Here is a 26510-nt window from a genome sequence, read left to right on the forward strand (position 1 = left end):
GAACGTCATTCCAATAACTTACCGATATCCAGTTTGGTTCTTATGAAAATACCAGTCTGAACGTCCGGCTAAAGACGGACATCAGACTTTCTGTGGTGTTTGCTTCGCTCACCTTCACTGATCAACGAAAATTAATATTAGTGCCATTTTCTATGAAAATGGAATTCTGTATCTACAACAGTCTTTCTTCCTTCTTTATATTATAACTAAAAGGGAAAAATTTCACAGTTTTCTTTCTAAACTCGTAAGTTCTACATTTGGAGAACATTCGAACTTCAGCTTCAAACACTCCTTAGCAATACATTATAGACAAAATTTAAAAATATCACTCGAAATATGGGTTTTCCTATTGTTTTCCCCAGACAGTTATCAACGAATTATGTTTTGGCACAAAATGATGTGAAAGACATCATCTTACTGATAAAGACAATGTTCCACGTCAGATCACATAAACATCTTGCCACTATTTAAGCAGCCATTTGCATGCTTTGCAGAGCGGCATGCTACCAACTTGAGGCGAACGAAGAGGGAAATAGACAAGCGGAGGTCTCATAAAGGTGGAAGGCAATGCGCCCTGTGGCCACGGCTGTGAAACATGCCATCTACTTTTTGCGAGATGCACACGAAGTTACTGCGTACCATTTCCATGCCCCTGACCCGTCTCAGTCCATTTTGTAGCTACCTGGCGCCGGTGGACCCGTCGCACCCCGTATTATGGCTATCTGGCGCCAGTGGACCCGTCGCACCCCCTTTTTCGAATTTCGTGACACACACACACATACATACATACATATACACACACACACACACACACACACACACACACACACACACACACACACACACACACACACACACACACCACACACACACACACACACACACACCACACACACACACACACACACCACACACACACACACACACACACACACACACACACACACAACACACACACACACACACACACAGCACACACACACACACACCACACACACACACACACACGCACACACACACACACACACACACACACACACACACACACACACACACACACACACACACACACACACACACACACACACACACACGGACTAAGCTCGTTATTATACATCATGATCGGGGTGTTCGGAAAGTATCTGCCGAGAATTTCGCTGTAGCGCAGATTTTTCGAGATGTTCTGGAAGTTCCCGTTTTAAATATCATGATCATGATATATAATAACGAGCTTAGTCCGTGTGTGTGTGTGTGTGTGTGTGTGTGTGTGTGTGTGTGTGTGTGTGTGTGTGTTGTGTTGTGTGTGTGTGTGTGTGTGTGTGTGTGTGTGTGTGTGTGTGTGTGTGTGTGTGTGTGTGTGTGTGTGTGTGTGTGTGTGTGTGTGTGTGTGTGTGTGTGTGTGTGTGTGTGTGTGTGTGTGTGTGTGTGTGTGTGTGTGTGTGTGTGTGTGTGTGTGTGTGTGTGTGTGTGTGTGTGTGTGTGTGTGTGTGTGTGTGTGTGTGTGTGTGTGTGTGTGTGTGTGTGTGTGTGTGTGTGTGTGTGTGTGTGTGTGTGTGTGTGTGTGTGTGTGTGTGTGTGTGTGTGTGTGTGTGTGTGTGTGTGTGTGTGTGTGTGTGTGTGTCACACACACACACACACACACACATGATTGGGGTGTTCGGAAATTATCTGCCGAAAATTTCGCTGTAGCGCAGATTTTTCGAGATGTTCTGGAAGTTTCCGTTTTAAATATCATGATCATGATATATAATAACGAGCATATTCCGTGTGTGTGTCTGTGTTTGTTTGTTTGTTTGTCTGTGTGTCACGAAATTCGAAAAAGGGGGTGCGACGGGTCCACCCGGCGTCGGATTGGTACGCTGGGATCAGATAGCTATAGAATGGGTTGCGACGGGTCCACCGGCGCCAGATACCTATAGGAGGGGGTGCGACGGGTCCAACGGCGCCAGATACCTATAGAAGAGGGTGCGACGGGTCCACCGCGTCAGATACCTATAGAAGGGGGTGGGACGGGTCTGCCGGCGTTGCACTAGCGTGCCGGCGCCAGATATCTATAGAAGGGAGTGGGACAGGTCTACCGGCGCCAGATACCTATGGGAGGGGTTAACGGGTCCAACGGTGTCAGATTGGTCCACCGGCGCCAGATTTCTATAATATGGGGTGCGACGAATCCACCGGCGTCGCTGGACCCGGTCATTGGAGCGCAATAACTTAGTGTGAATGACGCAAAAGATAAATGGTTGGAGCCGTTTCATAGCCGTAACCACTTGGCGCTTTGCTCTTCACCTTTATGACTCCTCTGCGTGCCTATTTCCTTCTTCTTTCCCCTCAATTTTGTAGGATGCTCAGAAAGTGGAAACATGCATGCAAATGGCTGCTTAAATAGTAGCAAGATGTTTATGTGATCTGACGTGGAACGTTATCTTGTCCAGCTTTAGCCGGACATTCAGACTGGTATTATATAAGGACACTACAGATCGTATACACATAACATATCTAACTCCCTCTTCCTTGCCTATTTCATTCTATAATGGCCGAACATTGTACCCATATTCTATACGTACTCCTTTACGAGTTCGAATCTGCCCATCCCGCTGCTGAACCCCATCGAAAATTAAGTCAAGAATTCGGCACTGAAGCCCCTTCTGAGCGGTCTGTGCGCGCCTGGTTCCAGCACTTCAAAGCCGGAAACAAGAAACTCGAAGATAAGCCTCGCTCTGGTCGATCGACTGCAATATCGTTCGACGAACTGAAGAATATGGCGGAGCAGCATCGATATGAAAGTGTGCGTCTGGTGGGGAGTTCATGGAATCTACCGTTTCGAACTGCTGCCGGACAACACGACAGTTACTGCCGAAGTCTACTGCTCTCAACTGCAAAGGCCGGCAAGATCCGCAAGGAGCACCCGAAGCTCGCAACGTTCGCCTGCTGCACGATAAAGCGCGCCCTCACATCGCGAAGAAGACTTCCCAGAAAATTCCGGAGTTTGGATGGAAAATTCTACCGCACCAACCGTACAGCCCGGTCCTGGCCCAGATCGACTACCACCTCTTCCGAACGCTTCAGCATCACCTGGAAGAGAAGCGCTACGATGATCGTGACCACCTCAAAAATTACCTTCGGGCTTTCTTTGCCTCCAAGTCGCCGGAGTTCTACGCCAAAGGAATCCGTGATCTTGTGAGACGTTGGCAGAAGGTTGTCGATGTTGATGGAGATTATTTCGTCGAATAATAAAATGTTAAAAAGTTGTGTTGTTCTGAAATTTTGCCGTATTTCGGCAGATACTTTCCGAACACCCTAATATTACTGCTACCCTCTGGGCACACGTATGCGTAACCATTACGAGCAACCTAAGATCGTCACTGAATCCTTCCAGCAAAGCTGCTCCACCATGCATACGAAGGGCATTTCAAAAAAAAATGGTCGTCCCAACTTCAGTCGACCGAAAGGTGCTCGAATGCTCGAAGCCCTAACAGATCTTCACCTTACCGAATCTCAGCAAAACGATCAGTAAGCATATCTTTGGTGGCTCAAATTACCATGACGAAGGCGAGCGTTAAAGGCAGTGTATCACTATTTCGACTTGGGCGGAGCCCATAGCAAAAGCGTAGAGTTCGAGTAGCATGGTAAGGCCCAAACGACATGCGACACGGTGCGAACGATTTGGGTCAAAAGCACAGCGCTGTTGCGTAAGCAGCTGCGCTCGAAGCGGTGCGGTAGAGTAGCGGTTGGAATCAAGGTCGAAGCATCGCGAACTTCAACAATGAAAGATGGTAGAAGGTGTCTTCACTCGATCCAAACCACTACGCCGCTCGCACCATTTCGACACAACCGCTTGCGCAACTGCACCGTAGTTCATGCCGTTTTGGTTTTATTGCAGTTTTCTTTTCCTAATCGTCGCTCGCAAAAACGGCGGCGTACCGCTTTAGTCCTACGAGGTACGTCAGAATGCCTCCAGTCCCCTCAGCAGCCTATTCAGTGGTTTACTAGTTTCACTTGGAAAGGGTGGTAAAACATTACTGATCTTCGACCGCCCGCACTTTGATGCGGTGCGTCCACAAGTGTAGCGCGTTGGTACCTAAGTCGTAAGAAACGGTCTTTCCACGGTATTTCTTACGACGAATAAGGAAAGATGAACGGAACCACGCTCAGCTCGGCAATTTACTATCCGAACTCACCGCTTTCGCTATGGGTTCCGCATCAAAATCGTGATATATTCGGGTCAGAGCGACATGAAGCACAATGCAGTTGCGTGAGCGCCTGCGTTCGAAGCGGTGCGGTGGAGAAAGCGGTTGGAATCGAGGTTGGACAATGGCGAACAGCAGAGATGGGTGGCGGTAGCGGGGATCCCTACACGATATCAGTTGCTACGCTCCACCACGCCGCTTCGAGCGCAACCGCTTACGCAACTGTCCATACTTCATGCCGTTTTGACTCTACTATACGCTGTCTTTATGGTTACTGTCCTGTAGTAATATATTCGAACATCAATATAAAGCTGCGCGGTGCCTAAGCGAAGTCTATCGTGGGTAGAGAATGGAAAGCGTCATCATTGACTAGACGTCTCTTGATCAGCGAGATCACGTGACTGCGCTGGCGCATTTTACGAAATCCACGCCATCCCCGCTTGGATGTACGGTATTTCATTTCCTGATTCTTTTTTCCTGATTTTGACTTCCTGATTGATATTCTTGACAACTCAATTTAATGTGCTCTCCTCCAGGAATAGTTTGTAATAATTGTAATTGAATTAATTAATTGACTATTGTAATTTAGTTGGCATGGTGTTTTTCACTGGATTCGTCAAGCAGATGAATGTGCAAGATTATTCGAACTGGACTTGGTATTCACATTCGTCCCAATAATTAGTTACTACCTGCAAACCTTCCCCTTTATTTCAAAGCAAAATCTACCAGAGATTTATCTTAGGTTTCCTTATGGTGGAATGGTTGAATTCTTCACTTGTTAGGCCTGTTGCGCTTTCAAACTTCTGAATCCTTTATGTAAATCCTAGGCTCGAGCACGTGCACTAAATCTTCAGATACGGTACAGTGCAGTTACAGTATTTGTTAAAGACAACATAAATATGTGTTTCTAGCTGCAGTCGTGCAGATATTTACCAGTACGAAACTAAGGTTCTCTGCATATGCGACGAAAAATCAAATAACATTTCCTTTTTTTAACTGGTATTAGAACCGTACGATGGTCATATTGATCGATTTACATTTAAGTCGAATGCCCAAGACTGCACATAAGGAATCATGGATTCTTTAATTTGGTTCTCTGATATTGATTGGTAACTATCGTAAAATGCCTATCTATGGACAATAATCCATAGATAATAATAATTAATCCTTTGCCAACATACTTATGTTGGCACCATATTTTCGATGGAAGCTATAATTTCTACACAGCGAAAAGAGGTCAAACATTTACGCCGACGGATTAATCCGTCGCAAACCGTCGGAATTCTTGGAAGTGGTCAAAATTAAATTTTGAAAGTACCATTCGAAAGTAAATGAGCTGCTGATTTCAAATATACTTCGAGAATTTACTTTTGACAAATGTGTGGCCTGAAAACGGGCAAAGTTTCCTCAAGCCCCGTTAATTACTTTCACACCTCCGCAATCCTTCCATTGGCATATCCCGCGGATACATCTCCATGGAAGGAAGGGGTGTTCATAGGATTTCCGCTTATTTCTCGAAATTGGACAAAATGTTCATTACATCCGTAATCAGGAGGTTATTTAGAGCATTTTGGTACCCCACATCATATGTTGGTCCGAAATTTCCGTTCTCTTCAGAAATTCACGAAAGTGCTCCATCGAAGATTAATAAAACGTCACACTTTCGAAGCTGTAAAAAATCTTCTCGGAAATTTTTCAGTAAACAACTTGTACTTGACAATAGTTCATATTTTGTAAGCTTCTAGCTTTGAAAATGTCTAGTTTTTCCAGTGTCAAACTTACAACATTACTCTATTTCGTTATTTGGTCCAATTTTTGAACAGCTGTCAACAGCTTAGAATGAACGCTTAAGTCTCGCGATTCGGTACTTGCCTAGAACTTTCCTTCCTTTACGAGAATTGAATTAGGCGCTAACATCGGATGAGAGCTAGACATGGTTTTCGAGTGACCAAATTGAGGAAATTTTCGTCTGTTTTCACAAAACAGAAATTTTTGCAGCCTCTATGGATTTTTTCAGTACCTCAAATACCCAGTTCTTCTCACAAAAAGACGCTCTTTCGAATGATGTTGAATTCACTTTTATTTACAAACTTCAAAATTTCAACACTGACTCCGCCCTCTTATAGGGCAGGCGATATTCTATAGCTGGAATGGTTATCGCGGCCCAGGCACGGTCTGCCAGGCATCTCACACCTTCGATAGGTGACTCCTCTGGCGATTCGGCGTCACAGAGAGACAATAATGTTTGAACATAAATGAACGGTGACGAGAATTCTAAAGAGTTCTTATTTGTAAAAACAGCAGTGATAATTTGAAACGGCTAGGAAGGAAAATGACTGACGAAACTAAACCAAGAAACAAAAAGAAAAGGAGAGGGAAGAAAAGGAAGAAGTGAATATTATTCGAATTGAACTGCAATACACGAAAAATTCAAAAATTTAAAAAATTTCGATTTTTTCTTCCTTAATACGTGTTAATTTGTTACATGTCTGTCTTTTTCAGGAGGTTTGTTTCGTTTGTTTCTATTTCTTTCTGAAAGCTTGTGAAATTGAAGTAGCTGTATGGTTCCGATGACTAAGAACTGTGTAGAATTCTCGTCACCGTTCATTTATGTTCAAACATTATTGTCTCTCTGTGACGCCGAATCGCCAGAGGAGTCACCTATCGAAGGTGTGAGATGCCTGGCAGACCGTGCCTGGGCCGCGATAACCATTCCAGCTATAGAATATCGCCTGCCCTATAAGAGGGCGGAGTCAGTGTTGAAATTTTGAAGTTTGTAAATAAAAGTGAATTCAACATCATTCGAAAGAGCGTCTTTTTGTGAGAAGAACTGGGTATTTGAGGTACTGAAAAAATTCATAGAGGCTGCAAAAATTTCTGTTTTGTGAAAACAGACGAAAATTTCCTCAATTTGGTCACTCGAAAACCATGTCTAGCTCTCATCCGATGTTAGCGCCTAATTCAATTCTCGTAAAGGAAGGAAAGTTCTAGGCAAGTACCGAATCGCGAGACTTAAGCGTTCATTCTAAGCTGTTGACAGCTGTTCAAAAATTGGACCAAATAACGAAATAGAGTAATGTTGTAAGTTTGACACTGGAAAAACTAGACATTTTCAAAGCTAGAAGCTTACAATATGAACTATTGTCAAGTACAAGTTGTTTGCTGAAAAATTTCCGAGAAGATTTTTTACAGCTTTGAAAGTGTGACGTTTTATTAATCTTCGATGGAGCACTTTCGTGAATTTCTGAAGAGAATGGAAATTTCGGACCAACATATGATGTGGGGTACCAAAATGCTCTAAATAACCTCCTGATTACGGATGTAATGAACATTTTGTCCAATTTCGAGAAATAAGCGGAAATCCTATGAACACCCCTTCCTTCCATGGAGATGTATCCGCGGGATATGCCAATGGAAGGATTGCGGAGGTGTGAAAGTAATTAACGGGGCTTGAGGAAACTTTGCCCGTTTTCAGGCCACACATTTGTCAAAAGTAAATTCTCGAAGTATATTTGAAATCAGCAGCTCATTTACTTTCGAATGGTACTTTCAAAATTTAATTTTGACCACTTCCAAGAATTCCGACGGTTTGCGACGGATTAATCCGTCGGCGACGGATTTTGGGACACAAGTTAGTAGCGGTATTGTAAGCGAATTGAAGTCCGCGAAGCTATGTATAGTAAGGTCAAAACGATATGAAGCACGGTGCAGTTGAAAAAAGGAGTTGGGACCATCGCGAACAACAACGACGGGTGGTGCCAGCAAGGGTTCCACAAAATATAGTAGGTCAGAACGACACAAAACCTGATGCAGTTGTTCAGATGGCTGAAATCAATGTGGAACATTCCCCCGCTTCATTCTGACTGTAGGTGCTAGTAAGAGTCCCACCTCCCGCCTCCTACAAAACTGCATCCGGCTTTGGGTCTTTTTCACTCTATCATGTAAAATAAAAAAGAACAAAAGAAAAGATCTTGAGGTGCTTCATCTGAGCCTTATCAAAAGTTGCGAAAATTGTTGTACATGACGCATTTAAAAGACGAACTCTAAGAGTGAAGTGTAGTTGGGAGAAGCACTCAACCGCGCTCCTGTTTCTGGAAATAACTAAGTCAATCTGAGTCCTAAAACCTGAGCATTAGTCTTATAGGCTCTACGACATGTAAGATAATGCAGCTATGAGAAAAAAAGAAGAAAGAGCTTCCATAAATAAGAGTTGAGGGTTGGTTGAGTGGCCGACTCCCAACCACCCTTTTCTCGAACTATGATTGTATTTTTGTCAGATATCAACGTCGTAGACTTTCGAGCAACTTAAAGAGATATTCTCAGTAGTTGTGCGAGTTCTAAGTTTTTACAGGACTAATCAATCATCGAGTGCCTGGCAACAGTATCATACTAAAATGCGTGGTGAAACATTCTACTGTATCGACGAGTACTGGTTGGTTGTTGTGTCAGCTTCACAGCGTTTCAGAAACCATATTGATAAACACTGGAAAATACGCATGTAAAAATTGGGGCATAGTTCTCCTTATCATAGTTCAAATGCGTTTCTATAGCTAGTGATTCATGGGAAAAAAATGAGAATTGTTGTGAAAAGTTTAAGATACATATTTGTAGAATTTGTTATTATGTAGAAAACTTGTACCAATTGAAAATTCTTCTTTTCCAACTAAATATTTTTGATGGCGTTCTGTTTAAAAACTAAAAACAAAACCTTTCTGTTTGTATATTTTGATGTTATTTACCTTGGAATTTCTCTCAAAGAGCATTACGAAAGTTAATTACAATCAATCGTCTGTCAGTACCGAAAGAAACGGCAATGTTAATCTATTTTTTAATACTATTTTGACAAAAATGAAGATGTGCCGTCTGCAAAAGACTGTAGTGGATCTAATACTTTTGCTCCTTCCTTTGTTTTTTGTTTTATGTGGCCCAACTGCTCTTCCAGTTTATTTAACCTTCTTTTTAGTACCAGCATGGATCTGGTAACCGTTAAAGATGACTGTCAATCGGAAACAGCTTTGTCGCAACCAACTACAGAAGATTACGAAGAGATTCGCGAGCTCCGTTCATCAAAACTTGATGGAAAGGACCTACCTCAGGTAGTGCAGTTCATCACAACTAAAAGTCTTTACTGGTTACTTCAGTATATTTGAGTAGATGTCGTGGTTTAGGAGCTGTGCATGTATAAAAGACCTATTCATTCATCCGAAATCAATGGCTGCGTCATAGTGGATACGTGTGCCGTTGTGGGAGATCCAGAACTTATCGAAACCAGTGCTACAAGTAGAATTACAGCAACATTAATTATGTATAGAATGTACATTTCATCTCCACACTATTTTCAGATAAAATTTTTGTTATGGTTCCTTTCCCCGTGTTAAAAGAACTGGATAAACTGCACAAACACAGTAGGAGTCCTGGTCTAAGGAAGGTTGTGATTTCATTTTTTTTTTGATACCATCATTGCAAGTTTTCATTTCCTTTTAGAGAGCTCAGTTTGCAATGCAATGCTTGAGGAAGTGGGTTTCGAATCCATACGTTTTTATGGAGTCTTCATCTGAGGTACAGGGCTGTGATTTTTGTCATGACACTTGTTCAAGTTTTCTTCATACAAGCGCCGGAACAAAAGTCACAAATACAAATTACATATTATGTTATAGTCACAAGAGAAAGTCAGTGGTTTTGTGGCTGCACCCAATGATAACGACGATCTTATTTTGAAGTGCGCGTATCGTATCCAAACGGGACGTAAGTATTCTCACTTATCCATCAGTTTTCTTTTTCTTCCTTCAACAAATATTCATCTTGACTTTTTGAACTTCAGTGCCGGAAACTTGCCCTCTGGTGAACCGAATTTATTTTGTCACCAATGACTCCAATCTTTCCTTGAAAGCGACCGCTCACGGTGTCTTAAACTTCACAACCCAAGTACGATCGTTTGTGCAACCTTTTGTATTCAATTTTACGTATTTTTCGGTTTTAGGACTACTTCACTTCACTCCGGAGGTTAGGGCTCCTCCGTACAACCTGTGCTGAAGAAGAGCCAATGGAGGTTGATCCGATACCCCAATCGGTATCGTCTAAACACCTTAAGTAAGTTTTCTATTGTAATAACAGTGTAGAGAAGCTGAAAAATGTGTAAAAATCCTTTCTTTATTGGTCATATCTGATATAGACCCCAAGTATAGATCAGTTCGAACAGTTTTCCTTTTTGTTTGTGGAAATGTCTCATCATTTCCTTTTCATCGGAAATTGGAACTAAAAGCACAATGAAATTCCTCGAGATGACATCCGGGAGCAATATTTACATAAATTATCTGTTAGGTGACTCTAGGTCTTAAACTTTGAGTTCGGTCAAATATGACTGAAATGACACCGGTTGCAACAGTAATGAGTGTTTAAGAGAATCACTGTTCTAAAACTTTTTTTTTTCATGCTTCCTTCAGAATCATCTCCTATGTCGAGGAAAAACTGCCTGTTTGTCCTTAGATTATTCAGTGACACTTTGTTTTACTATTACCGTTCCTTTTAAAACATTCTGTTCATTCTACTTACAGTTTAAAAGCAGAATACCACGAAATTGACCTTGTTGAGATCCTTCCACGAAAAGATAGAGTTAGTGGTTAGATCACGAGCATAAACGCATTCACGCTAAAAATTCATTGTACTTATTCGAAAAATATTCTTAAGATTATTCGTTGCAGAAAACAGCTTCTTCGATCGAATTTACCTACAATGTGCACCTAATAACATGTAACGCAGGCATACGAGCGCGTTTGCGAATGCGCGAATAATCACTGGGCTGCTGAAGTGTTCTCTTATTTCGCTCTTCTTGAAGGGATCTTAACATCTTCATTTTCATGCTAAGGTGGGGTCAAAGACGAGGACCTAAAGCTTGTTCCGGTTGCATTAGCAGTGCGGTGGAGCTGGCGGTTGAGATCGCGATGGGACGTGGCTAGTTTCACTCAGACTACAGCGATGAGTGATGATTGCTTGATTCCAACAACCGCGATCTCCCGGGAAGCTTCAAGCGCAGCCTCCTACGCAAACTGCGCCGTGCTTCGGGTCTTTCAGACCTGACTATATACTGTAATTGAGCTTTTTTGTTTCATTCAATTGTCACTCTTTCAGTGTTAAATCAAGTGGCAAAAGCGATACCAAGAGGAACCAACTTTATTCCGAAGATCTAATGAGCAGACCGATAAACCTCCAAATCCATAAGCGAAGTAGTCGTAAGAAACGAAAGCCGAAGAAACATGACGATTATCTTCAGAGCCGTGGAGTAGAAAAGAAAACTCGCTGTGAACCATCATATGCCAAAAATCACGATGCTACTGCTGGTTCAACGAATGAGGGTGGTGAAATTCGTGGTAATTATGTGGCTGAATCTGTCTCCAATATCACAGAAAGGTTCAAATGCAGAGTAGATGAGGATGTTTCTCAGATACCTTCGATACACCAATGGGATTCCAGGAAAGATAGTAGGAGAACTTATCGCGATTCTTCTTATCTCAGTGTGCAATCTGGCTTCCATCGACCGACAGCACCGCAACGACGTTACTCTACCGAAAGGTCCTTGAGTACTACACCGCGCTGTTTTAAGAGTTTGTCGGAACCTGTTGCAAACACGCAACAATTCCGTACCGAAAGGTGCGCCGCTGATAAAAGTAAAGTAAACATACCGTACCAAGTTCAAGAAGATCGCTCTACAATACAGAAATCCTACAGATTCCACATGGATCGAGAAATTCCACGATCTAAGTATCAAGATGGACAGTGTCGAGGATATCCGAAGCGATACGAACATTATGAAAGTAGGAGCATTCGTACGCCTACCGAGAGGATGGGAAGGTTGTCCATCGTGAACCAGCCATACCAAGGTGTTGCAGTTGTGAGGTATTTATATATGAACCTATTATATTTATTTTAACCGTAGTCCCGTACAAATCTCCATCCCACATCCCGAGATTCTTGCCACTCGGATAGTCGGATCATTCGGATCTTCGAAAGATCCGGCTCCTCCAGTATTTGAATGATCCGAACAATGGTAAGCCTACTCGACTGTTCGAATAAATTGAAAAGCATGGAAAGTTGAGCATCCGAGTACTCGAGGGCAAGACTCAAACAGAAATGTGCAGTACATCACTGTTCTGCCAAATATTTTCGATAAAGTCTGATTGCAATAATATGGGTTTAATTACAGAGCCCAGAACTCACGCAAACAGACTAGCGCTGCTCGAGACGTTTCGAACTCATTTATTTCAACTCCTGAGTATGTACTAAAGAAATTTTTGAGCATCTGGAATGGGCTAACTGAGAAATTTGTTGACAAGTTGGTTCTCTTCCATTCCACTTTTTTTTCTTACACACACTTTTAGTTCCTTGTTTCATTTAGACAGTTTTCGATTTGTTTTTAACTTGCCCTTACCTACAGCATGTCAAAACGACATGAAACACGGTGCAGTTACATAAACGGTTACGCTCGAAGCGGTGCGGAGGAGCATAGCTATTGAAATCGAGCGAGGACCCTTACTACCACCGTTCATTGTTACAGTTCGCGACTGTCCCACCTCGATTCCAACCGCTGTCTCCTCCGCGCCGCTTCGAGCGCAGCCGCTTACGCACTGCACCGTGCTTTATGTCGTTTTCAGTCTACCATAGGTAAGGGCGTTCTGACTCGACTATGTCTTTCATTGAGGTCTTATATTGCTTTTTGTAGTGATTCTACATATTACATAACTTTTTCTGTTAAGGAATACCTTTTTGAGTTCACATTTCAGGTACATTTAATTTGTTTAATTTTAAGGATTGAACGAGGTCTTTCCTCGGAGAAGGTTCGAGCAGATATCAGAGGTTTGTGGAAGTGTGCGGCTAGGTAGGTTTCTTGATGCTTTACTTACTTGTTTGCGCTTTTTCAGCAAAACCTTGTAGTTTTCTATGGGTGCGTTCTTAGAGGATTTCGATCCTGTCACACCAGACTAACATTAACATGAGTATTGTTGAGTATTATGGCGATGTGAAGTACTGTTAAACTGTTTTTCCAGTGTATTTGGTTTCGTTGTTTTCCTTCGTTCATTCTCAGTGTTAGCTAAGGTTTCCCAGTAAGATTTGTATATGCGAATTCTGCCGGCGCTGCTTTAAAGACAGCGTATCACGAAATTGACGATGTTATGGTCTCTACGGGGAAACATAGAGTTTGGGGTGCAGACTGGGAGGTGAGCGTGGTCCCGCTCAATTTTTTTAATCGTCTTGAAACCGGATTTGTTCCTACGAGATACGTGAGAACGCGCCACACTTGCTCATGCATGCAAGAGAGCAATCGAGAATCAATGGGGGTCTCCTCAGCAGCTTTTTCAATTAAAACCAATGAATAGGCTGCTGAGGGAGGCGGACTGTGTTAAACTACGGAACATATTTTTCGCCAGAGACCCCGACGTCGTCGCGTCGTGATACCTGCCTTTAATCTTGTGGCGGTCTATTCTGGTAAAAGCTAATAAAATGATTACGCTAGTTATTTGTTAATTTTTATAAGATGCAGATTTGCTTAATCTTTTCTACGGCCTGAAATTCAGGTTATGCGAAAAAACGGACCTGGACAGCTTCAAAGAACTCGTCGAGCTGTCAACATCTCTGTATTACTTCATAACGTCTGATCCAGCTTATCAAGATTTGGTGCAAAGACCTACACACTTGTGTTAGTCATTTTTCACATCAGTTTATTGGTACTTTTATAGAAGTTTGCGCCGCCAGCTTTGTCAAGTGGTCTTCAGATGATGATGAACAAAAGCTCAGCCGCAGCTGTTGAACTTGTAGAGTCGATTACACGCTTTTTAAATGATCCGCGAGTGTTAGTTTGATGTTCTCTTCACATATTGCGTTTCGACGCATAATCCCTTTTTTTAAGGTTTTGTGTCGCATCTTTTCTTTCTTTACTGCGTTTTTTCTCATTTAACATCTCTTCGGCGGTCACTATGCTTTTTTCACAACGACTTCATCTTCTCTCATCTCTTCCCACACCAACTTATAGTGCATGTTTAGCATTGTAACGAAGTGCCCCTCAGAATCTAAGCTCTTGAATTTTTCCGAGAGGTTATTTGTCATTCTTCGGTGGTGTGTCGGTATTACAGTGTCTCGCTCTCAGATACACTATTAAGGTGAAGAAATCAGCTCAAATAATTTATCATCTGCATGCAAAATGGCTTAATAGGTTGTTTCGTATGTGCACTCTGTCCTCTTCTTTTCCTTGTTTCTTTTCCTTTCTTTGTAGCATTTTCTCCAAGTCCTGTGCTTGATGTAGTTTTGCATCTCTATTACACCATTATTCTCTACGTCTTGGACTGTTCGCAGTTTGCAGACGCAATGGTGTCACGCGTTCACTTCACTATAGTCGGGGAAAACGACACGAAACTCGGTGCGCATGCGTAAGCGGATCCCTTTGAAGGTATCGGCTAGCAGCTGGGGTTGAGGTGGTACCCTCTAGAACCTCAGCGATGAGCGGTTCTAGCAATGATCCTCTCGATCCTAAACGCTACACTCCTCCGCAGCCCTTCGAGTGCAACCCATTTACGCAATTGCACCGAGTTTCATGTCGTTCTGACTTGACTATACCAATTGGTGACTATCGATCAAGAGTTGTGAGAAGCCTCCGTTTGACAACCATCAATTAGTAGTGAAGCGATCGCGTAACATCTTCGGTTCTATAAACTCGGCACCTGGCCTTGCTGTGGTGCTTGCTATTGTAATCGGTAACTATATTTCCACGGAAAACCACGACGCGTATACAGTAGTGGATTAGCTCTGTGTTATTTATACACTCTCTTTTTTCATCCCTATTCCGTTCGAACGCGCATTGCGACCTTCGTGCAAAGATAGTTACCCGCGCCTGCATCCCTGCACTTTATTCTTTTGTACATAGTTCCGTATATTACCTGAATCCCCCATATTCTATGGAGTTTTTGTTGTTCTTGTGGCAAAAAAATTCTGTTGCTGTCCACCACCTCCAACCATATGGTCGATGGTTGCCCTGCATTGCCTTTTCTTTTGTTTATAGTTATTTGCGTTCCCTAGTTAACTAGTTACGTCTTAAACGTAGCATTCATTACGTTTTCACGGTTTTCTTACGCAGTTTGCGTTGTGATTAAATTAGTTACCTCTGGAAATCGAATAACCTTGACCGGCTGTCCCTAACTTCTCCAGCAAGAATTTGTTTGCAGAAAAGTCAGTAATTTTCCCCGAAATCCTTTGATGTTGATGTCAGAAGTTTTCATTAGGCAGGTTATTTCTCATATATCTTTTTTTTTTCGTTTACCTCTGTTGCCTTACCTTTTAGATTGCTGTAGAAAACCAATGCTTTAATATTAATTGTTAAGTAGAAAAAATCTTGGCTAATAGTGTATTACAAATACACTGTCGATTTTAAGCTAAGTCTTCTGTGTTTTATGAGTCTGTTCTATTGTACGATCCAATTTGCGAAACCATTCTTTCACATTATTAATTGACGTTGTCTGATCCCACAACTTTCGTCCTATTACGCTCAAGCAACGCTAAATTGCGCAATATTTCGCCCACATCCATTCATAAGTGTTTTTCTTCAGCATTCACAACTGTCAGGATGTTATCCGTCTTATTACAACTATCGCTTTTTATTTGTACGTGGGATGCTCCCCTTTTTTATTCATGTTTCGTTTTAGGCGTCAATGACCCCTTGATTTACATTCCCATCAGTCAGTCCTAAAATCTTTTTTCACATGATGTTGTCTCACATGATTCCGTTCATACAGTTCCCAATGGAATCTCTTTAATCACAAATATCGCTTTATCACATGTTACACGTGTTGTTATGGTGACCGTCTGAACGTAGAAATGTTATGGTCCTCATTTTACAATATATTTTTTAAAGATAAGCATATATTGTACTTTTTCCGTTCCGACCCCAAAGGAATGTAGAGTGTATTGTAACCGGTAGATTCTGTTTTACCGTGTGATTCTCGTGTTTAGTGTATTTTCTTAATAATGAACAATGTTTTTATTAACTGCTTATGTTGTCTATCATATCAAAATACAATGGAAGAATATTCAGCAGTTTTGTGATTATGATCGCTTCGAAACGACTCGGTTGCTCGGTCCAGTTGCATAGGCGCTTGGGCTTGAAGCGGTGGGGTAGAGCTAGCGACTGGGATCGAAGTTAGGCCTCCGTTGTTTCCATACAGCTATGCACTTCGAGAGCAGTTAGTGATGGTATCAACCGCTCACGCCTCTGCGCCATTTCGAGCGCAACGGCTTCGGCTACTGCATTGAGCTTCAGGTCCCGTTGATCCGACTATAAACGCGACTGTATTTGTCGCACATCTAAGCAAACACCGAGTTATTCAACCCCTGAGAAATGTTGGAACCAAGTTCTGAGTGCTGAATTCGTATCAGAAATGCAGCAAAAAAGAATTAGTTCTGATTTGAAATTGGGAACGGTCCCTGTGATGGTATGCCCAGAAGGAGCAACAGTCAGTGTTTTGCTTACTGAATTCATGGGGGTTCAGATCACGTGTTGATTGGGAAGGATATTTTAGCTTAGTGGAATTAGCTCCCATGTTCGTCATCATCGATCTTTATTCCACTTGAAAGAAAATGTAGTATTAATGACTTAAAATTATATTTTAAATTTCGATTGTAAACCAATAGATATGTGAATGTAATTATGCAGTGAAGATGATGATGATGATTTATGGTCAATGTAATATTGTCGCTCTTCTGTTCCCATTGATTTAATAGGTTATACCACCGCCAAAAGTGGCACACTTGAAATAGCATTTTTTGCAGTAAAGCTGCACGTCAAACGGAATGCAACCGCCTCCTTTCTCCTAGAAAAAGATTACGATCACATGAGAAATGTATGACGTAGCGATTAATTCCGCCAACCGTTCTGCATAGATTGATTCCACAGCTCTCACACTTGAAGCAACTCGGATGATAGTTTTGGTTCAATGCAAATACCCTCACTCGTTTATTGCTCCCTTCTTCAGGAACAATACATTTCTTGCAGGCTACGCATCGTATACCAAATCGTCTGAAACGAAATTTCAGAATCGGCTTGTAGTAGGGCCAAAACGACACGAAGCATGGTGTAGTCGCGCAAGCAGCTGCGCTCAAAGAGCGTAGCGGTTTGGATCGAGATCGGGTCATTGTTAGCACCATTCTTCCCTGTATTTCGTGGTGGTTCCTCCTCGATTCTTACTGTTTTCTTCACCGCGCCGCTTTAAGCTATCTGCTTACGCGACTGGACCGTGCTTCATGTAGTTTTGATCCTAGTGTATTTTGTGTTTAATTTATATTGATACAGTATATTTAATCCGCTCACTCGTGAAAACAAGGCATACAGTGGGGATAACCGTCTAGATCTGTGGTGTAACGTGCGTCTTCGAGCGACTTTTGACAATTTGCGCACACAAAACATTTGGGGTGAAACGTTCCACATCTAGCACGAAGTATGGTATCCGTAATTGGCTTCTGGCATTTATTACATTTGTCCATGGTATCCTTAAGCAATCATGATACAGATATGCTTATACGGTGGCTTCGTTTTTGATAGGTATTTATTGAGGACTTGACTGTGGGTCAAGCGTGACAATGAGACACTACCCTCTCGAATACGACCTCCTCCAACCGGTCCCCCACCTCTTACTCTTCTTTCCCCTTCCAACGTTGCTGCGACAGCTTTCGGTTACTCCCAATTCAATGCATTGAAATTTTCCTTTGTTTTACGCTCGAAATGTTCCCTTGCTAGCTTCAAGACTAGACTGTGAACGTGAGTACTGATCCTCCAGTGCCACATCCCGCTAGTGAGGAGCCCAGCTTTGGCATAATTGCTCACAATCAATCACACTAGGGTTCAGATCATTCTGAAGCCAACATACCACGAAATTGACGATATTGGCATTCCTCCGCTAAAACTTGGCCCTGAAGTTGTAGATTACCTACATGAGTGCAGGCACAGGCGCCGCATCTGCCAGCGGGCGGGGGCAGCGTCAGCAGCCCATTAATTGTCCCCTCGTTTGCATACGCAACACGTTATTAGGTGTCTCGTCGGAAAATTCGACTGACCAGACCATTTCCCGCACGGTTTTTCGGAACAATTAGAGGATTGACCGTGATCGTGTTCGTTCACTTCCACTCGAGTATCCGTCTTATACCTTATGAGCTCATTTCATGTAAGGTTGTTTCAGCAAGAGTAGTCAGCGTTTAATATAGTCACTGACCTGATAGCAAGATTCGCATAAAGGATAGTCGTCAACTCTATAGTATGAGGAGAAACTGGCGAGTTTTATGCCGCATTTCTTGCATTTGAAGCAATTCACGTGAAATATCTCAAATTATATCGACTTCGTTCAGATTGCGAAGATTTTCTGAAGTTTTTTTCTCTCACCTTTCCCATTGCTTTACATTCCGTCGTTTCTTGAGTGATGTTCGAGTTGCAAGCTGCGCATGTACCTTCGAAAAAAAAAGTTTAATTGACAAGAAAAGAAGAAATACCGTTAGGTTGGAGCAGGAAAAAATCGAATTCTTTTTTCTTGAGACTTTTCTGAATTTTCATACAGGGAAAAATCCTCGTATAATTTCAGTTCATATATCATTTTAAGTTACATTTTTCAGTCAACACTTTGCTTCTCCACGGATCTCATTCACTAGAAGGATCACAGCCCTCTTTTCAAGTGGGACACGAAGAGCATCATAATTTTGTTTGAAAGACTTCGTGCAGAAATCTGATCATCGGGTCGGCGGTCCTCCTGTAGTGCGCTTAATATCGCGTGGAACCCAGTCGCTCACGGCTCTGGTCCAACGGTTGTCGTTAAAACGCACGTGTCCGGCCCACCTCATTTTACTTTCTTTGGCAAACGCGGTGGCGTCTCTAATCTTCGATCGCTGACGTAGAAGAGAACTTCGAATCCCCTCCCTCACTTACGTGAAGCAGGATACTCCTAGCATCACTCTCTCAATTGCGCGTTCAGTGACGCTCACCGCGTTTTCTTCCGCCTTGCGAAATTCCCACTTTTCCGAAGCATAGGTCAAAGCAAGAAGTACGCTGCCGTTGAAGAGGTGAGGACGAAGCCGGGCGTTCTCGGTTTCCTCACTACATCCTCGATGCTCTCAAACACTTTCCCAGCAGCTCTTCTCCCCCTGCGCAGCTCAGCAGTCAGGTCGTTCTTCATCTTCGTTTCCCAGGTAAACTTAGGTAGTGTACTCACATATGTTCGTTCCGTTGAGCGCAAACGGAGCATCCGAGACTAATCCGTTGCGCATGAACATCGCAGATTTGCAGATTCAGCTGAGGACCGATGCACCCACGTGTTCCGTCGAATTCGGTCAGCATTCTTTCCGCCTGACTGATGCTAGATGTTATCAGAACGATGTCGTCAGCAAGTCGTAAATGATGTAGCTGCCGACCATCAACCTTCACTCCCATGTCGTCCCATTCTAGCTTTCGCATTGCGTTTTTGAGGGTGACCGTGAATACAGGAGGTGAGATTGTATCTCCCTGTCGAACCCCTCTTTTCACGTCAATGATGACATTTTTGTATAATGGCGAAATTCTGGTTGTGAAGTTACTCAACCCTCGAAGTACCTTTATGAACCGAGTAAGGACCAAGGTTTCTATGACTGCTTCCATCTCAACTAAGTCGAGGGGCTCTAAGTCGATGAAGGTGAGACAGAGCGGCATCTTGTACTTTCGTGACACCTCGATGAATTTCGAAACAGTGTGAATGTTGTCAATCGTGCTGCTTGCTCGCATGGCTGTCCTTTATCTTAAACTTTTTCAACCTATTAGCGATCACTTTTGTAAAGAGCTTGTAGATGACGGACAGTAATCAGAGTCGGCGATATTTGCCAATGTTATGTGGATCTCCCTTTTTATACAACAACGCTTGCTGGTCTTCCACTGTTTAGGAACCTTGCATTTCGACAGGTAACGTGTAAAGAGCCTCGCAAGAGTGTTGATGAGTAGTGGCGGAAAGTTCTTCAGGAACTCTGCTCTTATCCTCTCGAGATCGGGTGCCGTTCGATTTCCTACCGACGTGATAGCATGTCGTACTTTGCAGGAGAGAGCCTCTGGACTGATATTTCCATCTTCCCTCAGATGGTGAGGACGCAAGTGGACATGGCTTGCTTTCTCCATTCCCCTTCTCGACGCGACGCACTTCCTGTTCCTTTTACGTTCGGGAGAGCAGTCATCTTCGTCTTGCGATCGGCGGAGACTCAGCGGACATAGCGGATGTTTTTTCACGGCTCTGCAACTTTAGCCAGCAATTCTATTCTTCTCTCTTTGAGGTCTTTCTCTATCGCCCCTATGCGAAACCTTCCGAGCTGAGACGTGGGTTCTTGGTTGCTTGCGGCTTGTGTTGCTACACGTTGGCGTATTACCTCAAGAGTTCGAGGGAAAGGCGTCCCTTAATGGTATCGAAACCGTCAGTTTTCTTCGTGTAGTCGTGCAGGTGTTCAACGAGTTGGTCGTTTTCCTCGTCAATGTTGTTCAATGGGGAATCTTCCCAAAAGCAGGCTAACGTAACCAAAGAGATCGCAGTCAATGACAGTTCTGGGACTTCGCTTTCTGAACCTAGCGCCTTTCTCTTCTCTCCGGGTGAACGAAAATCTTCCCCGAGGTGTCGATGGTCCGATCCCGTATAGAACTTTGGCACAACAGCGACATCCGTCAACCAGAACCTTTTGCTGACGATGATGTGGTTTCATTACTGTACATTCCACTGGGTGACATCCCTGTTCATTCCACTGTAGGCCGTGGGTCTCAATGCGAAGTTCCTCAGGGGTTCTTCTGGGGACAATTTTGGCGCTGAAATCACCAATTATGACCTTGTAGAAGGTATGGTCTTCTCTGTAGAACTTGTCCAGGTCCATACAGAAAGCTTCAACTTCTTCTTTTCCGTAGCTTGATGTTGGAGTGTGTGAAGATAGTTAAACCTAGCATTGAACCACATCTTCTCATCCGCCGACGTCCGATTCGGGTCGTAAGTTGTTCGAAAGAGTCCCTGTTCTTTGCCACAATCAATTGACGAGGACAACTCCTCTACTGTCGTATGTTCCTAAGGACAGTTGTTCTCCATTGTCATACACGGCGTTCAGTAGGTGGCGTCGCTACCACTCAGTCAGTCCGATGACGTGGTTCTTAAACTTCCTGGCTTGCATCATCAGATCTTCAGTGGTTGCGTTCGATTGCAAGCGTTCGGGCCTTATAAGTAGAGATCGTCATCCTAGTCCTTTTTCGTCTCTGTAGCCTACATTAATGCAACCCCGTCTTTCCTGGCGCTACCGTAGCAGCCTTTCCTCCGGAATCAGTAGACGCTTTTCCATTTCTGCGTTTTGCACAAAAATTCAAAACCCGTGGGCAGGTTGCAAGTTCCACGAGATTTGGGAGAGCGTTGCGCTCTCCCAAATCTCATGGGACTTGCGACTCCTGTCTCCCGGAGCGGACAGGTGGAGCTCATTTGTTGGAGGTGACTCCAAACTGCCTCCTTTGCATCTCCCAGTCACTTGTTTGCAGGCTTTTGTTTGCCGACCGACGTGCGGGATACGGTAGCATTATGAACTGATTCTGGCACGGCAGAAACAAGGGTGTCCATTCCCTGGATCCATCTGGGTCTCAGGGCAAGTGGATTCAGAGGATGGACTGCAGGTGCAAGGTCGCTTTTGGTCCGCGATGATCCTTGGGGACGTGCCACGTAGCCTCGAGACTAACCAGCTGTGTTCCCTCTAATGAGGGAGGTCCATGGAAGGATCGATATAGTTGGGTGGAAACGACCTGTAGCGGCCGCGCATGAAGCGGCCACACACGAAACACCGCGGGCGAGGGAGAGGCCGGACTAATAGCTTCATTTGGATTTGATAGGGTATTCTCCCGAATCCTCCACTCGCTCCAGCGTTAGTGTCCGATCACAGGTTACGCGACTGCACCGCGAGCTACATTTTGACTCAACTATAACAAATCTGTAATACAGTGGTTGTTCGTAAAGTTTTGCAGACGCCGGAGGAAGCTCGGAAATGAACAGTGTAGTACTGTCACCGAGATTCACAAAATTCTTCACACACTTCTCGACCCACCGTAACATCGTAGCTGTTGTTGTTAGACGAAATGCGTTGCAAATTTTGTTATTAAGTTGGTCTGAAAGTCGCACAAGATTTCAAACAATTATAACTTCATTGTCCATAGATTTCAATCAACAAAGGTGACTACTATATATGTACAACGCCCTACTAGACTGTAAATTTCAGAAGTCCAGAACTCAGGCGGCTGCGCGTCGAAGAAGCGCAGAAATCTTTCTTCAGTTTTTTCTGGTCATCCAATTTTCCTAGCGTAGACGCAGCTTCAGTGCCTGAAACAAATGGCAGTCAGACCGCCCTAAGTCGCGATAACAAACAAGGTAATGAGCGGATAGGGTAGAACTTCCCATCCATGCTCGGGAATTTTCTGGCAAGTGAACTTCGATGGCAATGCCCGGGCTCACTTGGCAAAGCGTACCCGCCCGAAAATTTCCGAGCGTGCTTTGGAGGTTCTACTCTATCCGGCTCATTCTCCTAATTTGGCGCAGTCTGACAACCATTTATTTCGTGCGTTGAAGTTGCATCTACGAGAGAAAAAGTTCGTTTATTACAAATAGCTGGAAAATGGGGTTCTGCGCTTATTCGACTCATAATCGCCAGAGTTCTGGACTTTTGGAATCGATAATCTAGTGATGCGTTGTATGTATACATAGTCGGGTCAAAACGACATGCATCACCATGTAGTTGCATGAACGATCACGTTGGAGCAGTTTTCGACCGCCACCAAGCGGCCTGCGAGTGGTTTGCTTTTCAATTTCCTAAGATTTCCTGAGTGCCACCAGCATATCGATACTGGCCGTAATTTTCTGTATGTTTCCTTTTGTTTCTGGGTTTTTCGTCTTTTATGCTTCTTTTTTTTCCTGTTTTTGTTATGTTTCCTGCATCTGGTTTTGTTATACAGATCTATGTTGTATTTGTATTGTCCCTAAGTTATTGTATTGCTTCTGTTCATGTTTTGATTATGGAATATGGTTTAAAATTGTACTTATTTTCATGTCAATGTTCTTTTTTGTTTCTTCTTCCTTCCCTCGCAAACAGCAAATTATGAAAAAAAATCAATTCAATAACCTGGGACCAATACAGATATCAGGTTGGTGCAGAAGAAATGCAGGTTTTTTTGTTTTATTAGTTTCACACTATTTTTTTGATTGAAGGAATAAACTGAGGATGAACTAAATGACTTTGAATAAACTAAGGATTTTTTACGAGGTATTATACATTGTTGGAAAGCTTATTATATGAGTTTTCTAAATATGTATATGGAATTTAATTCAAGTCGTTTATTATAAAAACAATTTGGTTTTTATTTTCAGATGTCTAATCGCAATTTTCGTCAAATTTACTTCTACGAGTTCAAACTAAGCCGGACTGCCGCTCAAACCGCTCGAAATGTCAACGAAGTATGGGGCCAGGGAAGTATCAACGAATGCATAGTCAACGTTGGTTCCAAAAGTTTCGGCCGGCAACACCAGCCTCGAAGACGAACCACATGGCAGCCGACCATCAATAGTTGATAACTTTTCTGAACCTTTCTGAACCCGGGTGAAACAATTACAGCAGAAAAGTACTGCCAGAAAATCGACGAAATGCACCAGAAACTGCGAAGTTTATGCTCGGCATTGATCAATAGAAAAGGAGCAATCCTACTTCATGACAACGCTAGACCTCACGTCTCATTGATCACACGGCAAAAGCTGCATGAGTTGAACTATGAAACTAGGGATCATCCACCATACTCGCCAGACCTTTCGCCTACTGACTTTCACTTTTTCAAGCACCTTGATAACTTCTTGCGGGAGAAACACTAGAAACCAAGACGATGCTGAAACTGCCTTCGATGAGTTCATCGCTTCCAGAACCTCAGACTTTTATAACATTGGCATTAAAAAGCTCGTTTCTCGTTGGTAAAAGTGTGTTAATTGTAATGGAAATTACTTTGATTAAATAAATTTTGTTAGATCTGAGTTATATTAATTTAGATTTTAGGTAGGAAAACCTGCATTTCTTTTGCACCAACCAATACAACATAGAACAGAAACTCTAGAATAAAAGCAAGAACAGCAAACATAAGAAGAAACAGGAAAAAAGAGTATAAAAGACAAAAATCCAGAAACAAAAGCAGAAAGGATGAAAACAAGCAAAAATTGCGGTCAATATCGATCCACTGTTGGAAACACGCAAATTTTGCAACTTGCCGAGCAAACCGCTAGCGGGCGGTTTGCGACAGGTCGAAAACCGTGCAGCTCGACCGCTCTTGTAGCTACTCCGTGTCTCATGTCGTTTTGATCCGACTATACGTAGTGGATCATGATGGTCACTATTTTGTTGATTGATATCTATGGACAATGAAGTTATAATTGTTTGAAAAAAGTATGAAACTTGGTGCAATTATTTTGGACCAACTTTTTGTTACCTACAACAATTGTCGCCTGTCAACTTATAACGTGTTTTGAACTTTAAAAGAAGAACAGGATCCGAATCTTCTTTGACTTTATAGGTTTTTGAGGTGTTTGATTTTACCGAAAAACTTTGTTTAGTTCTATGGTACATTATCCTGTTCTTTGGAGTTCTTGGGACCAGATAAGCGTTCAAGAGAACCAGTATATGTAAGCAATATCTCTCTCTCTAAGGAGAGGGTTCGAGGAAGGTTTCCCGAACACTTCAGCTGGGCGTGATAGGACAAGAAGTGTATAACGAGAGCAGATGAAGCGGAATCGTCTAAATCTTTGGTCAATTATGATTGCGTCAGAAATAGTGCGTAGCAATCAAGATATTTTTGTCCTAAAAAAATCATCCAGGACATCCTAGTCTATCACTGGGGTTATGAATACAAGAAAGAAGAATTCTGCGAGTTGTGCCGTTTGACTTATACAGACGCTTCCTCAGAAACCAAAGGTCGAAAGAAAGAAGACGTCAGAAGCGATCGTACGTGTTCCGTTTGTCATGTGGATGAAGTGAGCACACCGCTTGAAGTCTGACGCACAAGATGAAATGACATGACCGCAGCTAATCAAAAAATAATAGGATATGATGCAAATGCTGTAACAGCGAACAAAACCATCAACCCGTCCGTAATCAATACCCACGTAAAAATGAAGCCGACATTGTTAGTGCTAGACGTCACCAACAATGACAGCAAAGAACAGCCAGCATAAGCTGGCTTGAAATTACAGTACATTACTTCCTAAAGAGTTGTATTTATGTTTCTTTGTTTTGCCAGACGAGACCTATGCGAGATTTTATCTTTTGCCTGGCTTTTCGAAAATCTCATCTTTTTCAAAGGCCTGAAAATGGTTCAATATTTCTATAGTACGGTCAAAACGGCGTGAAGTACGGTACGGTCACGTAAGCGGTTGCGCCTGAAGCGGTGTGTGGAGCGTAGCGGTTGAAATCGAAGAAGGCCCCCTGCCAACACCATTCATGGCTAATGTTCGCGACGGTCCCACCTTGATTCCAGCAGCTTACGGCCTATTATGCACATGTCCCATTAAATTTCTTTTATGTCTTTACCAAATCTCGATATCGTTTCAAGTACATCACCGAAAACTCCAAACAGAACAACAAACTGACCAGTCACACCGACTGGCAGGACTAGTGAAGCATCGCGTTTTTATGTCATGCCACCCAAGGCGAATGAGATCTACGCACTGTGCAGTATATATGCAGTATAAAATCTAAGATTCAGGTTTTTTTCCTCGTCGCTGCAACTTCAGAGAACTCTTTCTTGAAATCATACCTGCATGCCACATCTCTGTGTGGTTATTAGAAGCCAAAGCATAAAGTCACCGGCACACATACAAATCCGACGCCGACGGACCCGTGTCACCCCAATTCACCCCATTTTCTGGCACCCGGACATCAATTCGATTCGCCGTAGTACCCGTATCACCTCATTTTATAGCTTTCTAGCCCTGGCGTACGAATTCGAAACCGTGGGACCCATCTCACTTCGTTTCATCGTATTGCAGCGCCAGTGCACCTATCAAACGCTGTCGGAAACGCCTCATTCTCGTTCTGGAATTTCGTCACAAATACATGCACACACGTGACAAAATAAGCCCGTTATTATATGTTTGATGAGTTCTTGTTACATACATCTTTGTTTCATTGAGTTCCGTTGCTGATTATTGGTGAAGGAGGCTTAAAAATCGGCTTAAAAAAGTAAATGTCTATTATGAAGCGAAAGTTCGAAGGTGAAATGAAGTGGTTAGACTTCTTCAAGCT

General features: G+C 42.9%; 6 protein-coding genes across 11 annotated transcripts; 3 read left to right on the forward strand and 3 right to left on the reverse strand.

Moving 5' to 3' along the window:
* Window positions 1–2805: 2805 nt before the first annotated feature.
* RB195_017160 (uncharacterized protein) lies at window positions 2806–3231 on the forward strand (the record flags this gene model as incomplete). Its single annotated transcript, XM_064184033.1, has 1 exon — window positions 2806–3231. One exon carries the CDS (start codon window positions 2806–2808, stop codon window positions 3229–3231), a length of 426 nt encoding a protein of 141 aa, XP_064039914.1.
* A 901-nt stretch (window positions 3232–4132) lies between these two features.
* RB195_017161 (uncharacterized protein) lies at window positions 4133–15884 on the forward strand (the record flags this gene model as incomplete). Of its 4 annotated transcripts, none has more annotated exons than XM_064184036.1 (19): window positions 4782–4843; window positions 4930–4948; window positions 5015–5046; window positions 8539–8619; window positions 9151–9283; window positions 9356–9467; window positions 9530–9615; window positions 9672–9746; window positions 9845–9932; window positions 10009–10112; window positions 10168–10277; window positions 11316–11594; window positions 11658–11834; window positions 11913–12080; window positions 12388–12516; window positions 12991–13059; window positions 13757–13856; window positions 13919–14031; window positions 15875–15884. In XM_064184036.1, 19 exons carry the CDS (start codon window positions 4782–4784, stop codon window positions 15882–15884), a joined length of 1947 nt encoding a protein of 648 aa, XP_064039916.1. The 4 variants fall into 4 exon arrangements, with proteins under 4 accessions (XP_064039915.1, XP_064039916.1, XP_064039917.1 ...); XM_064184035.1 differs by lacking the exon at window positions 15875–15884 and adding an exon at window positions 14089–14230; XM_064184034.1 differs by lacking the exons at window positions 4782–4843; window positions 4930–4948; window positions 5015–5046; window positions 15875–15884 and adding exons at window positions 4133–4337; window positions 6314–6389 and having other exon boundaries at window positions 13919–14041.
* A 1058-nt stretch (window positions 15885–16942) lies between these two features.
* RB195_017162 (uncharacterized protein) lies at window positions 16943–25231 on the reverse strand (the record flags this gene model as incomplete). Of its 3 annotated transcripts, none has more annotated exons than XM_064184039.1 (6): window positions 16943–17038; window positions 17097–17244; window positions 17536–17714; window positions 18434–18541; window positions 18601–18665; window positions 25216–25231. In XM_064184039.1, 6 exons carry the CDS (start codon window positions 25229–25231, stop codon window positions 16943–16945), a joined length of 612 nt encoding a protein of 203 aa, XP_064039919.1. The 3 variants fall into 3 exon arrangements, with proteins under 3 accessions (XP_064039919.1, XP_064039920.1, XP_064039921.1); XM_064184038.1 differs by lacking the exon at window positions 25216–25231 and adding an exon at window positions 19521–19965; XM_064184040.1 differs by lacking the exons at window positions 16943–17038; window positions 17097–17244; window positions 17536–17714; ... (1 more) ...; window positions 18601–18665; window positions 25216–25231 and adding an exon at window positions 19417–19965.
* RB195_017163 (uncharacterized protein) lies at window positions 20005–20349 on the reverse strand (the record flags this gene model as incomplete). The annotated part of the gene is made up of 1 exon (XM_064184041.1): window positions 20005–20349. The coding sequence occupies one exon, from the start codon at window positions 20347–20349 to the stop codon at window positions 20005–20007; it is 345 nt and encodes a 114-aa protein (XP_064039922.1).
* RB195_017164 (uncharacterized protein) lies at window positions 20694–21086 on the reverse strand (the record flags this gene model as incomplete). The annotated part of the gene is made up of 1 exon (XM_064184042.1): window positions 20694–21086. The coding sequence occupies one exon, from the start codon at window positions 21084–21086 to the stop codon at window positions 20694–20696; it is 393 nt and encodes a 130-aa protein (XP_064039923.1).
* Window positions 20840–25264, forward strand: RB195_017165 (uncharacterized protein; the record flags this gene model as incomplete). Its single annotated transcript, XM_064184043.1, has 4 exons — window positions 20840–20969; window positions 21081–21196; window positions 23600–23725; window positions 25085–25264. 4 exons carry the CDS (start codon window positions 20840–20842, stop codon window positions 25262–25264), a joined length of 552 nt encoding a protein of 183 aa, XP_064039924.1.
* Window positions 25265–26510: the final 1246 nt, after the last annotated feature.

This window comes from Necator americanus, chromosome II, assembly GCF_031761385.1.
Source record: "Necator americanus strain Aroian chromosome II, whole genome shotgun sequence".
In the NCBI taxonomy this organism is placed as follows: Eukaryota; Metazoa; Nematoda; class Chromadorea; order Rhabditida; family Ancylostomatidae; genus Necator; species Necator americanus.